Raw genomic sequence first — 15560 nt, forward strand, 5'->3', positions numbered from 1 at the left:
ATATTCACTGATTCATCTGGACTTCATAATCCAAAACGATCACACAATTAGTGTATCCATCTCATTTCCTTCCAGTCTGTTGCATTTAAAAAAGCTAATCTGTGCTTATTTTCTTTTACCTACTCCGTTTTCATGGTTTGTATATTGTATATACAAGGATTTGTATTCTAAGGAGCACCAACATATGGAGCATGAGATTGACAGCTGGATCAGTACAATGTTTGTAGTAATGCAAGTGTTGCACTTGGCTTCTGTGAAAAAGCACGACAGGAGCATGGCGGCGATGGGGATCTGCCATTTGATCTGCCTTTTAGCCCGCATCAATAATTGCTGAAATAATGAGATCATACAATCTGCAGAAATTAGTTTTCTCCACAGGGAGTCTGAGCCCTTTTAAAACAGGCAATCAGACAAGAACATCCACTGTACATGGAAATTAAAGTTCCTTTCCTATCTTTAATCAAGAGCATCTCCTTTATTTCGAGACAATTATTTATTCATTTCACGGTCAAATTTTGTTCCCTTAAACTCTCTTTCAAATAGTACCTGATCAAGTGCAAATTTGCTCTCCTACTGCTCAAACTGTTTGTCTCACTCAGATATACAGTTGCACTGCCATTTTATGGGCACGCTCACTCTGCTTCTTATAATGTCCCTTTGGGGCAGTCACTGTTTAACCAGATATTGGAGATCACTCATCAGCATGTATTGCATTTTATAACAGAATAAATCTTGTTTTTTAGCACATCTCGCTCTTCTTTGTAAATCCAAGGTGTTCGCTGCAATTTAGAGTGTCGCTGATCAGAATAGGTGTAAGCCCTTTTGCCTCAAGACATGGTTGGACAACATTGAGTGAAACCCAGTTCAATTGATGTGAAGATGACAGGAAGAAAAGCTCAGACATCCAGATAAGATGTTGATGCCTCCTGCATGCCTCCCTGTGGAGTTGATCCATGTCCATCTGTACAACTGGGAGGACAGGAGCCTCCCAGTTGTACAAAACAGACCCATAATTGCTGGAGGGATTACATATCCCATCTGGTCTGGGAATGTCTCCAGATAACATATAAGATACGTGTGACTGAAAACAAACGGAATATTCTGAGGCTAAAGCATGTTGATCATTAGAAGTCACAAGTCAGCATCTGGACAAGTGATATATAATGCAAGATGATGTTTAACCATGGTTACCAGTATGGATGAGCAAGGATTTTACAATCCTGTGTGGAAAATGTTGTAAAATAGGGAATACAACATGTCACACAAATGTCTAATACAATAAAATAATGAAATGATAAAATAAAACTCCATATCTAAAAGATAAAAGGTTAACTTCACTGTGACATCATAGCATTCTGCATAAACACTTCTGAAGGAAGATAGTGACCGAAATTGCAGCAACTTCCCTGGTTGGTGTTGTTGTATTGTTGGACAGTGGAGGACTTTGGCATAGTCATAGTCGGCCAGAAAAGAACTGTCATTTCCTTATACTTATTTTTGCAGGCAGCTACAGCAGCAGCAGCAGGCAGAGCTGGAAGTTCACCAGAGAGATGGACTAACTGCCTACGATCTGTCCCAGGTAACAATCCACTTAAGAACTGCAATTTACCTTCAAATCGTAATGAATATCAGTTAAAGAGTGGATTGAATCAATATATATAATCTACATTTTGTGTGCATTTTATTCATAAGAAGCCTTTTGTTTTTAATTGAATTTGTCCTCCACCATCTATTAATCTATAGTAGCAGTCCATGTAAAGAAATAAATAATAAATAACATCTTTCCTCTTAAATGTGATTTAAGCAATATATTTTGTTAACACAGCTATAATCAGGTGTTTAACAGTAAGACTTGTTGTCAAAACTGGAATTTTCCTTTAATTAGAGCTTCATTAGGGGTTGGCGAAGCAGTGCAGACCAGAAAACAATCTCATTGATTATCCTCTTGGCTAAAATGCTTCTAATTAGCATTGAAAAGTGGATGGAATTGGTTTCACTTGTGTATGTGCAACTTGTGTTTGTCTGGCATTTTATTATAACCAAAAACAAATAATCCCAAACATCTCCCACACCTTCGCCCGCTCTTCCCCTACCTCCCCCCGACATGCACTCCCTCTCTCCCTCAGGCTCCTGTGGCCAGCGTCAGCAGTGGAGTCCATGAGGCAGGCAAGAACATCGACAAGACGGAGGCTCTGTTCTCCCAGGAGAGAGACCCACGCTTTGCTGAGATGTACACCGGCATCTCTGGCTGTACGACAAACACACATAGAAATAATCAAACATCAGCCTCATACACACGCCCTGATGTTTGCTTTTTGCATTGCACTTCTTTAAATGCCGAGTGATCTCTTCCTTGTTATTTTTATCATGCTGATGCGGCTGTGTGTGTATGTGTGTGTACAGCGGGAGATAAGAAAATGATGGTTCCCTCCTCCACAGCTGGAGGACAGCAGCTCTACTCCCAGGGCTCGCCTTTCCAGCAAGGACACTCTGGCAAAAGCTTCAGGTACATGCCAGTGAAATATGATAGCAGCATGTCTCTCTGGAGAAAAGTGTAGCCTAACGATTCATAATTCACAATATTTTTGGGGGGATCTCTCTATGTGTGTAATATTTTTTTGTGCCCACAGTTCATCTGTGATCCACGTCCCTGGTGTGAATGATATCCAGCCATCAGGTTCATCCAATCAGAATCTGGCTCAGATATCTAGGCAGCTCAATCCAGGCCAGGTTGCATGGTCCGGCAACAGACCCCCCTTCTCGGGACAGGTAATACACACATACACGCACACACTTACACACACACATACAGAAATACTTGCACAAAAATTATCTGTTGCTGAAGTGAAAGCATCTAAAGTAAAGTTAGCAATCTTGACAGTTGCCAAACTAATGTAACCAAGATATGGGCGCGTGTGTTCTGTAAAGTTATTGCAGGCTAATATTTATACTAAATAACAATTACAAACTAAATGCAGCTTTAACTTAATTAAGATAATGGTATAAAAAGTGAAGAGATGTAGGAAGGTTCAAACATATATTCTGCACATGCAAAAGAAAGGTTTAAATAAGTACTCATTCTTTGTTTTCAGGAAACTTGGTTAAATAACTTTCATACACTGACATGTTTAGTTACAGCTCTAATATTCGTTATCTGTGCTCTCCAGTCCAGTAAAGCCCAGTCCAGTCCATTTGGCATTGGTTCTGGCCACAGCTACCAGACCGACCCGGCCTCCTACAGTCCTCTGTCATCACCAGCCACTTCCTCTCCTAGTGGCAACGCTTACTCAGGACTGACAAACCGCAGCACAGCATTTGGTGAGCTCTTGTCTTCATCTTTTATCCTCATTTATTGCTGTGTGATCTGTTGTGTTGTACAACCTGTGTTGCTGTGGAGTTCCGGACACTGGTTTGTTGTTCTGTGTGTGTATGTATATAGAAACCCAATATGTATATAGGGATTGAGGAACAACATTGATATTGACACATACCTACCTCACTGTTAAAAGATCTTGTAGGGTGGGGCTTGGCAATGACGTTAAAACAATGCGACTATAGTAGTACTGATAAGTCACCAGTGATGCAGTGGCCTCTCTCAGACCAAATATTAAGGCATTTTTTGGAGCACCTTTAAAGGGATGGTTCACTGAAAAATGAATAGTCACTCATTATGTACTCACCACTATGCCAATGGAGGGGTGGATGAAGTGTTAAGTCTAAAAACACTTCTGGAGTCTCAGGGGTAAACAGTGTTGTAGCATCCAATACAATTGAAGTCAATGGGGACTCCCTCTACAGACATAATAATACATCAGAACAACCTAACATACCTCCATCCTGTTCCTGTGGTATCATTGTCCACAATCCTTGACATTCATATTCTACTTGAAACAAGGTCATTTACACCTTGTTTTAAGCCTAAAAGTCCACAGGAAGTGGATAAGCTAGCGCCATATCCATGAATGCCCCTCGTAGGAAGATATCCAAGGACATTTTGGCAAAATTTCATGGAAATAGGCTAACACAGCAACATAATCGTAATGGTTTTGTATTTATATAGCGCTTTTCTAGTCTTCATGACCACTCAAAGCGCTTTACAGTACAGTTTTACATTCACCCATTCACACACACATTCATACAGTGCATCTATTCGCAGCACTTTGTTATTTTATGGGGGGCCATTCAGGGTTCAGCATCTTGCCCAAGGACACTTTGGCATGCAGATGGGTCAGACTGGGGATCGAACTGCCGACCTTTAGGTTGGAGGACGACCACTCTACCTCTCAGCACAGCCTCCCCGCATGGACATGGCTGTAGAGCTGGATGGACTAATTTGCTGAAAAGTCAGGGAATCAATGCTGTTTGGTTTCAGTTAACTGAGTTTATATCCACAAGGTGCAAGATTGCTGTGTGTCTGAAAACTGTTCTCAGCTGCAACTTAATTTTTGCGGGGCAATTAACCGGAAACATATCAAAACCGACATTTATAACCTCTTAATCTTGCTCATATCAGTTAATTTGGTTAATACTTTCCTCCCTCCACACTCTCCCACTGAGCTGTCTTCACTTTAAGCCTGAAACATGCTTCTGCGTTTTCACGGGCCCGTAAGCGCAAGAGCCCTTCCGGGTCCCTTACGTGCTTATGTATCCCTCCTTACGTGCTGACGGGTGTCGACCCCCTTTTCTAAAATTTACGGCAAAGCTCTGCAAGCTCACTCAGCCCGCAAGGCTGTGATTGGTCTGCTCTACATCCCTTTTGGAGCTGCATTTCCGGTTTCATGTCCCATAATACCGGCAGAAATCACGGAAGATTTAGAAGAACGAATATGGACCAAATAGAAGAGCACTTGGCAGAAGATATCCGATAGTATGATCACTTGTATAACCTGTCACTGACTGGCGGATTTGTCCGCCAGAAAAAGGCTACGAGGAGCCGCAGTGGCTATGTAAATAAACAATCGACGAAGAAGAAAGAAGGCGTCTCTAAGGTCGTCTTCGACAAAAAGCATTAACCCGCCTAGTGTTCTGGCGCGGAATTGCTTTGTAAGACGCGCAACGGTTGGGGAAGCATGAATGAAAACGAGTCTTGCGCCACAGCGGTGTGAAAAGACGCAGACGCAGTCGCAGAAGCATGTTTCAGGCTTTACACCTTAACAATGAACACCAACACTAATCAGAAGTTACTTGGACATGTACAGAACTTGGAAGTTTAAAAAATCCTAGAGGAAATATCTAATCCTAGTCATATCACCCGGCCCTGGTGAAAAGGGATTCACTGCTGTTGTTAGTGTAGCAGTCTACCTGCAAGAGCTGTTGTGTTGGTTCTTTCATCATCACTTTTGATGAAGTCTCCAGTTAACCTGCAGGTCTTTGGACCTGATTTTCCTGGATTAATCCCATGAAAACATGGGTCGAGAGATTAAACTCACTCAAGGCTACAACTGGCAGATTGACACCCAAACCCTCATTGCTGGAAGGTGTCAGTAAGCACTGCTCCACACCCACTGTGATGTCAAAGTAACAGTGCTCACTCATAGCCTGTAGGCTGTCTCTCTTATTGCAAGTTGCTTTGGACAGAAGCGTAATTCAAATGTAATGAAATGTGTGGTGTTTTAAACAATGTTGCTCTGAGATGAATGGTGTTTTGTTTCCTTGTATGCCAGTCAATTATGTATGTGTGGGAAGTGACCTGGACCTAAACTTATCAGAATACATTTTACATTATAACAATGTGGTAAAAATAATAATCACCTAAGATCACACTGAAATAATGATAATCAATAAGGTCTGGTGTTTTTCTACTTTCAATTGTGGATAAAGATGAGCAAACATCTGGCAACATCTAAACAATTAAGCAATTAAAACCATAAAACATACATTGTGAGTAGGGCTGAACGATTTGGGAAAATAATCTAATTGCGATTTTTTTTCCCCAAATATTGCGATTTAATATGCGATTTTTTTCATTTTATCCTCTTTTTTCCCCAAAAAAAACACAATGAATGATTTAAATATAACCAACACAATATTAGATACATTAACTGTACAATATTCTTTCCCACATTTTTTGTTAACTGCTCATTAAAGAAAGAAGAACAACAAATCAGTGTGCATTTAAGTATTAAAATCGTAAGTCATTTTAAGTATAAACACTTTTGCACTTTTTATAACCTGTGTGCAAAATTTACCATCTTGAGAAAAACATTTAGTAAATTATAGGTGTCTTACTGCTCCCAAGTCAGTAACATTTCCAGTGTTGGGAAGGACACTTTCAAAAAGTATTCCGTTACAGAATACATGGCCCAAAAATGTAATCTGTAACGTATTCCGTTACATTAACTAATCTGAGTAACGTATTCTGAATACTTGAATTACTTCCACATTGAATTGCATTTTATAAGTGTTGGAATACGCCGTTTTTATAGTCAGTGGAGCAGCAGCAGTTTAAGCTCTGTGTCCGCGGATGCGGCGGCCAGCTGGATGCGCTGGAAGGGCAGCTTGCGGATCAGCAGCTCCGTAGATTCCCGTTCATGTCCGGGTGGTCGTGCAGCGGTATGGAGGCGCCGGGCCTTAGCAGGAACACCCCCATGCTGAACATCTCCGTCACGCAGATGTGCATGTAGGTGACCGGGGGGCTCTGGAGCCCGCCGCCCAGGAACACGACATGCTTTTCCGGGTAGCGATTTTCAGGTCCGCCGCCCGCACCAAGTCACCGGCGGGATGAGCTCGCTCTGTGAGTCCCACGTCGGCCAAAGACTTTAGAACCCTGTAGGTGATGCAGGCTTGCTTCGCTATCTTCTTGATCAGAGGAGTTTTGTGGTCCCACGGCTTTATTGCTGCGGATGAGGACAGCAGACCAGTGCCCTACTCTCTTTCGCACGTTTAATCGTGCACGTTGCGATTAAAAAATCGCGTTTATCATATCGCAATGTGGGACATGGTTTTTGTGCAAACCACAGGCCTCCTTTCAGTCAAACTTGTAACAAACATGCCGCATGTGCTGGAGTGGACTCAATCCCCCAAGATGCAACAGGTTCCATTGATCTTTGAAAGTCAAGGAACTCAGTCTCCCAGAGGATGTAACAGGATGCTGCATGTCCTGGGGTCAGGGCAATATCACACAAAGGTGTAAAGAGCCACCAGGGTCAACTCCTATTGGTCACTCTGGTCCAAGACCTGTGAGGTCACCGGGTCAATATAAGGAGAGGTCTCCCCAAGATCTTCCTCTTTCTACAATCCTTCGAAGGCCAGCAGGTCCAGCCTCTCTTCTCCTACATCGCCAAGGGGGGGGGGCCTGGCTGATCCAGCTTCCTTCTCTATCCAACCCACAACCGGAGGTCAGAGGTGCAGCTCCCCTGCCCACACTCTTCAAGGAAATCTCCTCGCCCTTCAAGCTCTACCAAACTCCTCGTAGCGACGCGATGTCCTGCAGGAAAACTTCAAACAGCATCTGAGCACACGGCTCGACAGAATCGTGAATGCAGAACTCTACGACCACAAAGCCAGGAGACGTCACAGAACTGCAAACTAAACAGCAACTTCTTTTCCTCTTTCCCTCGGACTGGTAACATAATCTGGGCTTAATAATTATACTACGCTAAGCAAGACTGTTTATTTGATCGGTGTGTGTTTATAAGTTTGATATATGCTCTGACGTTGTAGGCATAAGTTAAAGGAAGGTTAATAGTTAGGCTCGCCACAGGCTTTGTCCCTGATTATCATTATCTGATTAACATCCACACAGACACGCATAGCATCTCACCTAGTTAAACCTTCCCCCTATGCCGTGAGGCAACCTCAGAAGAAGGGGGGGGGGGGGGGCTCTTATCTTAGGGAGCATTCTTTAAAGCATGCTAATTTACATTCACACACACACTCACACCTCCTAGTTAGTTAGTTTGATTGTTTAGTAACTTGTGTTTTTATACTTTATTATGTTAATAATAAATGTTCTTCTTTCACAAATGTTCTGTCATTAATATTGCATAAGTGAATCTTGCCAACCGTGACACTGTTAGGAACTCCATAACCTTCATTTTTCATTATATAATCTTTAATGGTAAAATATTGAGATTTCTAATTGAACTAGATCTAAATGAGACTGATCTTAATCAATAAATTGGCTATATTTTCCCTTCTATGAAGAGTGGTGCCCCGCAAGAACTTTAACCAATTAAAGTTATGATTTAATATTAATATTTTAAATATTAATGTTTTACATTTTATTTTGATAACCAAATTTATTGAGTGCCTAAAGGCACACCATTCTATGGTAACTCTTTTTAAGCACTATTGCACAACAGCAATTTAATCGCAAATGCAATGAATCACTACCCTTATTGCAGCAAAAGAATAAGGGTAGTGAGATGAAGCTGTTTAAAGACAATATTTAATCTTGTTGTGGAAGCCTGAGCCAGTTGGAAACCACTGAAGAGTGAAGTAGTCAAAGTGCTTCCCATCGACAGGTCAGCTTCTCAGATGTGTTACCTTTGTTTTGTCATAAACTAACTAGTTTTATGTGTATTTGGTGTAAGGTGTGGGGAGCTGTAGTAGTAAAGACCAGTCAGTGAGGGTTTTCTTGCCAATATAAAGTCAAATCACTTCCCCATGAACTTCACAAGTAGATCCAGAGAAGTAACCAGAGAATTGTTTCTATTTTAATCTCTAGAAATTAAGGTGGCATGCTAGCAGAGGCATTTTCCTCTGGACCACAGTGATCAACCACTGACCGACTGACTAAAATATTTAATTTCCAAGACCACTGGCCTGACTGAAAGCTGGACTGTTGAACACTCACTTTTGAACTAGTGTGTGTTTAGTCAGTAACGGCTCATTAACCAGCTGCTTAGGAGTCTCTGTGTTTGTTGTCCACTTAGCTGTAGGAATAAAGCATGTTGATGGCCTTTTAATGGAAACGCACATTAGCCAAATGATTTATCTGTCTTTCTCTCACTAAGCATACAGTGTACAATTTTAAGCCAATATCTGCCCCGATTTCTGAGAATTGTACGACTCCTAAAAGAGTCAAATGTTTTTTAGCGTTGCTGTGCTTTTTTGCCTTGCCGTGTACAGGGGGGAATGAGAAGAAATGTATTAACTCTGAGCATCGGAAACGTTTGTAATTTGTAAGCAATGAAAACACAGGGCTCTATCCTTGTGTGCCACAGCGCAGCTCTAAAGCCTTTAGTTAGAGCCGGTCCAGGCTTGTCTTAGACCTGCTCTTAGTTATGCTGCTATAGGTCTAGAATGTCAGGGGATACATGACACACGGAGCTTCTTTTCCCAGCTTCGCTTTCCTCTTCTCCCTCCTTATCACATGTAAGTAATTAATATCTCATCAATACATGTTACTGACTTGACTTCTTCTCCGGAGTCCCTTTGCCTTATTTGGATCCTGTATGGCGGATTCTGTATCGTGCTGGCTGATCGTGATAATAATAGCGGATCCTTTTATGTGTTGGCATCTGATAATGGTGATTGACCAGTGGATCCTGATGGCGGCAGTAGACAATGACTGTGGACTATAGTGGCATCCGATCTTGATGGTGGATCATGATCGGCGTGGCTGCGGTCTTATGTATCATATTTTTACTCACACGTTTTCCTCTGCCTGTCAGGCCATTATGAAGGATGAAGTCAGTTGCAGCCAGCGCTGTTCGTTAACTCTGTTGTTTCATATGTTTTCAGCCTTCACTCACGTTTAATAAGCTGTTGTTTTTCCTTATCCCCTCTGCTTTCCACTTCATGTATACACAACCAATCCTCCTCTGTGTTGGTGAATGACTTTTTCGTCTGGATCTCCTCTCTTTATCCCAAGCTCAGCCTATTACATGTATCTGCGTGGAGATGAGTATTTCGTTTTTTACTGTGAAACATTGCAAGGAGAGGCCGACACAGTGTATATTAGTGTGTGTAGCTGCTGTATGAGCAGAAGACAGCTTTAAGAACAAACGCATGAAGCTGACACTGCTGCCATTAGCAGGTAGTTTTAATGTTGAGAGAAAGAGTTATTGTTAATATGCTTTATTTAACACATTTAAAACCGGCTTTAATTATACATTTTCACATAAACAAGTAATTTATCAAATGTTGGATAGGTGCCCTGTTTTAACATGCACCTAATAAAAAAGCAACCGATAAATGTTCTACTGTGGCCCCTGATCCAGTCCTGAAACCTTTATTATTGGGTATCTGTCGGTACTGACTCAAATCTGTCACATACTTTAAAACGGCGACAGAGGCTTTGCATATTTGATTAAATATGGATCTGGCACGCTAACATAACAGGTATAGCCACTTGACTTGGCAACCTGTATTTCTCCCCAAATAACTTAATTTGCTGAAGGCCCTGGTTCAGAACTATAGAGCTGATCAGCTTAAATAATTGATGTTATATGAATGAAGTTCTCACTGGAGAATGAAGGGAAGAAGGCTTGTTGAATTACTGACACTCTTGTAGGGTGATGCTACCGTAGATGGGGAGAACATCTGTCACACACAAACAATTTTTTCTTAGAATCCTTGTATTTTGCCACCTGGACATCAGAAAAGTCACTCAGTGCTGCAGTATTTCACTGTTATTTTAAGGCACATTATCAAGATAATGATATGCACCTAGATTGGCAGGTATGCAATGTGCTTAGAGTCGACAAAAGAGAGAGTAGAGCGGAGTCAGTGTGTTACTTTTCCCTCAGGTTCTCGGACTAACATATATAACTACAAAGTTCTTTTATATAATCAACCGTTCAAAGGGATGAATTTGAATTGGGACAAATGTGATTACTAGAAGTTTCCACAGTAGAATTTAGTCGGGTGATTAATTGACGGAATAACACATTAATTATCTGAATACCTTTAATATATTGTCTACGGCAGCAGGACTCATCTGATTGGCCAAATATATTTATGCAGATTGTGAATGCGTGGCACGAGGATTTATCTAAATTAAAGCAGTCTTTTGTGACTTTTGCTTGTTGATATCGCGATGATGATACATTTCCGATATATCATCCAGCCCTAATTTGGACACATCTTAAAGGGCACATATTATGCCCATTGATATGGATCCTTGGAGTCTTAATGAAATGTCTGTAACATATTTTGGTCAAAATACTACAAGGATCATTTAAAACAGCACATTTTTACCCTGTCTAAAACAGCCCTCCTCAGATTGACCTGTTTTGAGTGTTAGACAACTTTTGAAGTGGATTTGGCAGAGCTGTGCGCTCTACTGAGTTTGTTTAAACTCAACCATGGACGGATATCAGGGCTAAGAGCACATAAAACATCTGATATTTTCAACTTTGGGCCAAAGGTGAAGACTTCTCCATCCACTTGATGTGCACCATGGGTATTATGAAGGGCACGATAGCAACAGTAACAAGTGTTAGAACGTTTCATATGCGATGAAGAGCAAAGGAAGCCTGTGGGCGTTCTACAGCTGGCACCGCATAAAAGAAGTGTCATCATTCTCAGAGAGGGATTTATCTAATGGTCGTGTCAGAATGGAAACAACTGCCAGTGCATCTGTTAACATGGGAGAGAAACTTCTAGATTTCCCACCTGTGTTTCATCTGTTTATCTTGGAAGATGTGAACAGAGACAGTTTAATAGAGCTAAAAAATCATCAGACTACCAGATGCTCAACCTCTGTCAATCCTCTCTTTATGAATTGGCGATGGTTTGTTGCTGTTGTGTACATTTTAATGAGATATTATGACTAACACCAGCAGCAGACATCAATGTGTCAAAATAGCACCATGGAAACCTGAAGAAACATTCAAATCCAGGATGTTAATTATCCAGTAATGAGTCTAATTAATGTTAATTGCTGTTACAAATACACTACAATTAGTGAGGTTGTGTATGTGTCATGTCTTTTCTTTTTTCAATGATAACATTACGTCTTGAATAACAATATTAGATGCTTTCTAAATGACTTCAATCAGTCAAAAATGTGTTTGATTAATTTAGTTATAATCAGCTAATTGTTTGTCGCTAATTGAGATGATTTTAATTATTTTACCTCTTTTGTTGTTTTTAAAAACAGGCAAGTGAAAGAGAAGCTTGCCCCAATATTCAGCTGGCAATGGTCCTGTAAATATCGAGAGGAGGATACAGCAAAACAGACTAGATTAACTAAACATCTTTAATTAAATAGAGAAGTGACAGTTTTAGTTTAAAAAAAATATATATATATATTAATGAGCTGTCGATGAGGGAGTAGTGGTCATGTTATATCCACAGTTATATGGATGGGAAGGTAAAGATGGTCGACCTGTCTCGTACTCTACACAAAAGTAATGCAAAATGTTTGTATTCAGATTGAAGAGGTTGCCTGTAGTAAATGATGAGATGGTATTATAACCGTGCGTGTGTGTGTCCTCAGATGTGTCGGGGGAAAGCAGTCAGAGTGGAGCCCAGTTCCAGGGTCGTCCGAGCGAGGTCTGGTCCCAGTGGCAGAACCAGCATCACTCCCAGCAGCCGGGGGAACAGCACACACACCCCAACCCCAGCCAGACAGAAGTCTTCCAGGTAACACACAACTCCGATACACACTCTGCTGCTCTTGGACTGTGATGCAATGTGTCCTCACAGCATGTCCGACTGCTGGCTCCTGACCAGTGTGCACAGATGTCTGATAAGACCTGCATGTCCTGAGCAAACCCCTGACCTCTGACCCCTCCTCTCTATGTCTCTGCAGGACATGTTACCGATGGCTGGAGATCCCACTCAGGGAACAGCCAACTACAACATTGAGGACTTTGCTGACCTCGGCATGTTCCCACCCTTCTCTGAGTAACCAGTCCCCCTTCTCTCTGTTTCTCTCTCTCTTTCTATCACTCCCCCTCTCAGAACTAGACTAAGTTTGCATTCATCGCTCATGTTCTGTCTCGTTTTTTCTACCACCATCGGTCAAAGGTTCAGCAACGCTCCCATTTTTTCAGTTTTTATGAAATTTCATCAATTCAAGTCCAGTGAAGAAGCTTCAGTTGAACAAAGGTCTGCAACAAACGGGCCAAGATTAATTAAAAAGAAAGTTTAGGTCACCCAACAGTGTGGATTTCATAGAAAATAGACATTTTCCTGCAGCAGTGGGGAAAAAACCAAGGCTTTAAATTTGATACAAACAGTTTGTACAGATGTTGGTGACTTACAAACCAGTGTGTGTGAAGTCTGTAACTGCAGCCTCTGGTACATAGAAAAGACAACGCTGATCTAGGAGGTAGGTCTGCATATTTCTATCAGAATGGATAGAAAAAGAAAAGGAAAACAAATGAAGATGGACTTAGCTTTATCCTACAACATCATAATGACATTAAATATTGAATTATTATTATTATTGATAAGAACAGAAGCAGACAGATGCTTCACATGATGAAGAGCAGCACCGTCTCCAGGCCATGGAGCTGAAGGGGACAGAGGATGAAACTAAAACTAAAACGTTAGTGGTGAAACTGTGTAGCTTTCTGAACAATGTTTCATCTCCATTGCAGAAAAAACATCATGAGTGTGTTCATCTGCAGGAGATTATATTTAATTAAAAAACATTCCCATGATCTATCCAGTAAAAAAAAAAAAAAAACATTGTTTTTGTTCTATGCTTTAATTTAAAAAAATGGAGGTGTTGTAAAACATTTGACCCGCAGTGTGTCTAACTGGGTCATACACACACAGCTGATGTGCAACACAGTGAATGTCTGGGTGCACTTGTCATTTCACACACACAGCCCACAGCGTTTGCCCCTCCCTGAGGCCTACAGTATGTATCTGGGAAAATAGACATACCTCATCGTTGTTAGGAGGAGCACTGCGGTCAGATGGAAGGAACACGAGTGAGCATCAGTCTATCAGCTGTTCGTCTGTCGTCACAAGGATGGACATTGTCATTAGCCTTTCTAACAAGCAGTTGAACTCTGTAGCTCTCGGCAGTCAGCACCACAACCAGAGGAGGACAGTCAACAGGTTACAGCTGGATGTGTCAGACACTGGTGGAGTGGTCCTTTAGATCCGTGAGAGGTTTCGCCGACATAAACATCTGAGAGAAATGTTGTCCCCCAGACATCATTTCTCTCATATGTTTATGTCGGCTCCACGCAGGTGACCACTATATATGACTGTGCAGACAACATATTTTCCAGATGGAATAATGATATCTGAGGAAAAAACTCAACAGAATATGTAAAGTTTTTGATGCTCTGTCATGTAGAAATACACAGGGTGACTATTTAATAAAGTAATGTTGCGCCCGAGCTGCTGCATTATATTGACTTTCAATGTGAAGCAGAAAATTGTTGCAATGGTTTCTGGTCAAATGAAATATCTGCAATAAATCTGGCCTGATAATTATTTTTGGTTTAATATTTCACTCGTGCAGCTGACAGGTAACAGCATCCACATGTCAATGAAGTGTAAATAGGCTTAAGTTACACCATGTTGATTCATCATTACTTATCTAAGCAGGAATTTAGATCTGTGCTTTTCAGTGAAGTTTCTCAAATGTTTGAGAGTTGTTGCTCAACTGGGATTGAGAGCATTACCGCCTGTTTTAAGCTGTTTACACGTCCAGTGTCAGCCCAGACAGGGTGTCATTTACCTCATACTACAATAGGACCCATACACTAGTAGGAGACCAGTTACCCCCTGGTAAAACCTGCAGTGACTGTAGAGAGCATCAGTGGACAATAGGGATGTCAATGACGAGAAGTAAAATGTCAGAGAGCTGAAGACATTTTCACCTCCATCTGCCTGGTGCCGCCTCTCACGCACCATCACTGACTCTGCCAAACAGCAGCAGGTGAGAAGATGCTGCTGCACTCCACCTTCTGCTAACCTCACTCTCTCCGTCAACCTTATGATGTAAACTATATGTAATGATGTCCAGATGCGAACACCGAAGGATTCTATGTATACATGAAACAAAAAATGAATAAAATAAACTCATTGCAGACAGTTATTAAGCAAATGCTTAAAGTGCACTTCATGAAGCTAACTGCTAATCTCACCAGCCTGCTTTATAAGGGAAAAACCGCCATACCGTCCAAGCAAATCGCAGTATTTACTTGTGTATTTGGTGTTCTTCAGCTCTCGCTACTTGACTTAATTACTTTATAATCTTTTCAACTATTAAGAAACTGAATAATACTTTCTAGCAGGGGAGCTTTTACATGATATATTGTATAATGTCCCTGACAGACGGATGGAGAAGCGCGAACAGACGTCGAATCATTTTGCTAAAGATCTCAAATTGATGTTTTCTTTTTGTAAATAATGTGATTTTTATGTCGACTCGTGTTACTTTCACACAGTACATGTTCTTTTGTGTAGGTTTTAATGATATTGTGTGCAATGTGACTACATATTTAACTATTGGTATTTAGTTAGTCTGTTCATTGTACATTGAGTTCTAGACCTGTACAAATGGTGTAAATGTGACCCATTATTTTTGTGTAACAAATTGTGATTGTGACAATAAATTCTTATTGGTTACGTGGCTTTTTTAACGTCTTACTCTTTCCATTGTTCATACACTACATTTAGAGCAAATCTTTTATTTTAAG

General features: G+C 41.0%; 1 protein-coding gene across 2 annotated transcripts in view; it reads left to right on the forward strand.

The window, feature by feature from the left end:
• Positions 1–15489, forward strand: part of arnt2 (aryl-hydrocarbon receptor nuclear translocator 2) — a 51654-nt gene extending 36165 nt beyond the window's left edge. For both annotated transcript variants that reach the window (XM_062390753.1, XM_062390745.1), the window contains exons 13-19: positions 1504–1579; positions 2127–2250; positions 2404–2506; positions 2631–2769; positions 3168–3318; positions 12389–12534; positions 12704–15489. In XM_062390753.1, the coding sequence (XP_062246737.1) occupies positions 1504–1579; positions 2127–2250; positions 2404–2506; positions 2631–2769; positions 3168–3318; positions 12389–12534; positions 12704–12802 (838 nt within the window). In that variant the 3' untranslated portion in view covers positions 12803–15489. The remainder of the gene's footprint in view (positions 1–1503; positions 1580–2126; positions 2251–2403; positions 2507–2630; positions 2770–3167; positions 3319–12388; positions 12535–12703) is intronic.
• The last annotated feature ends 71 nt before the right edge of the window (positions 15490–15560 follow it).

This window comes from Platichthys flesus, chromosome 1 (genome assembly GCF_949316205.1).
Source record: "Platichthys flesus chromosome 1, fPlaFle2.1, whole genome shotgun sequence".
Lineage (NCBI taxonomy): Eukaryota > Metazoa > Chordata > Actinopteri > Pleuronectiformes > Pleuronectidae > Platichthys > Platichthys flesus.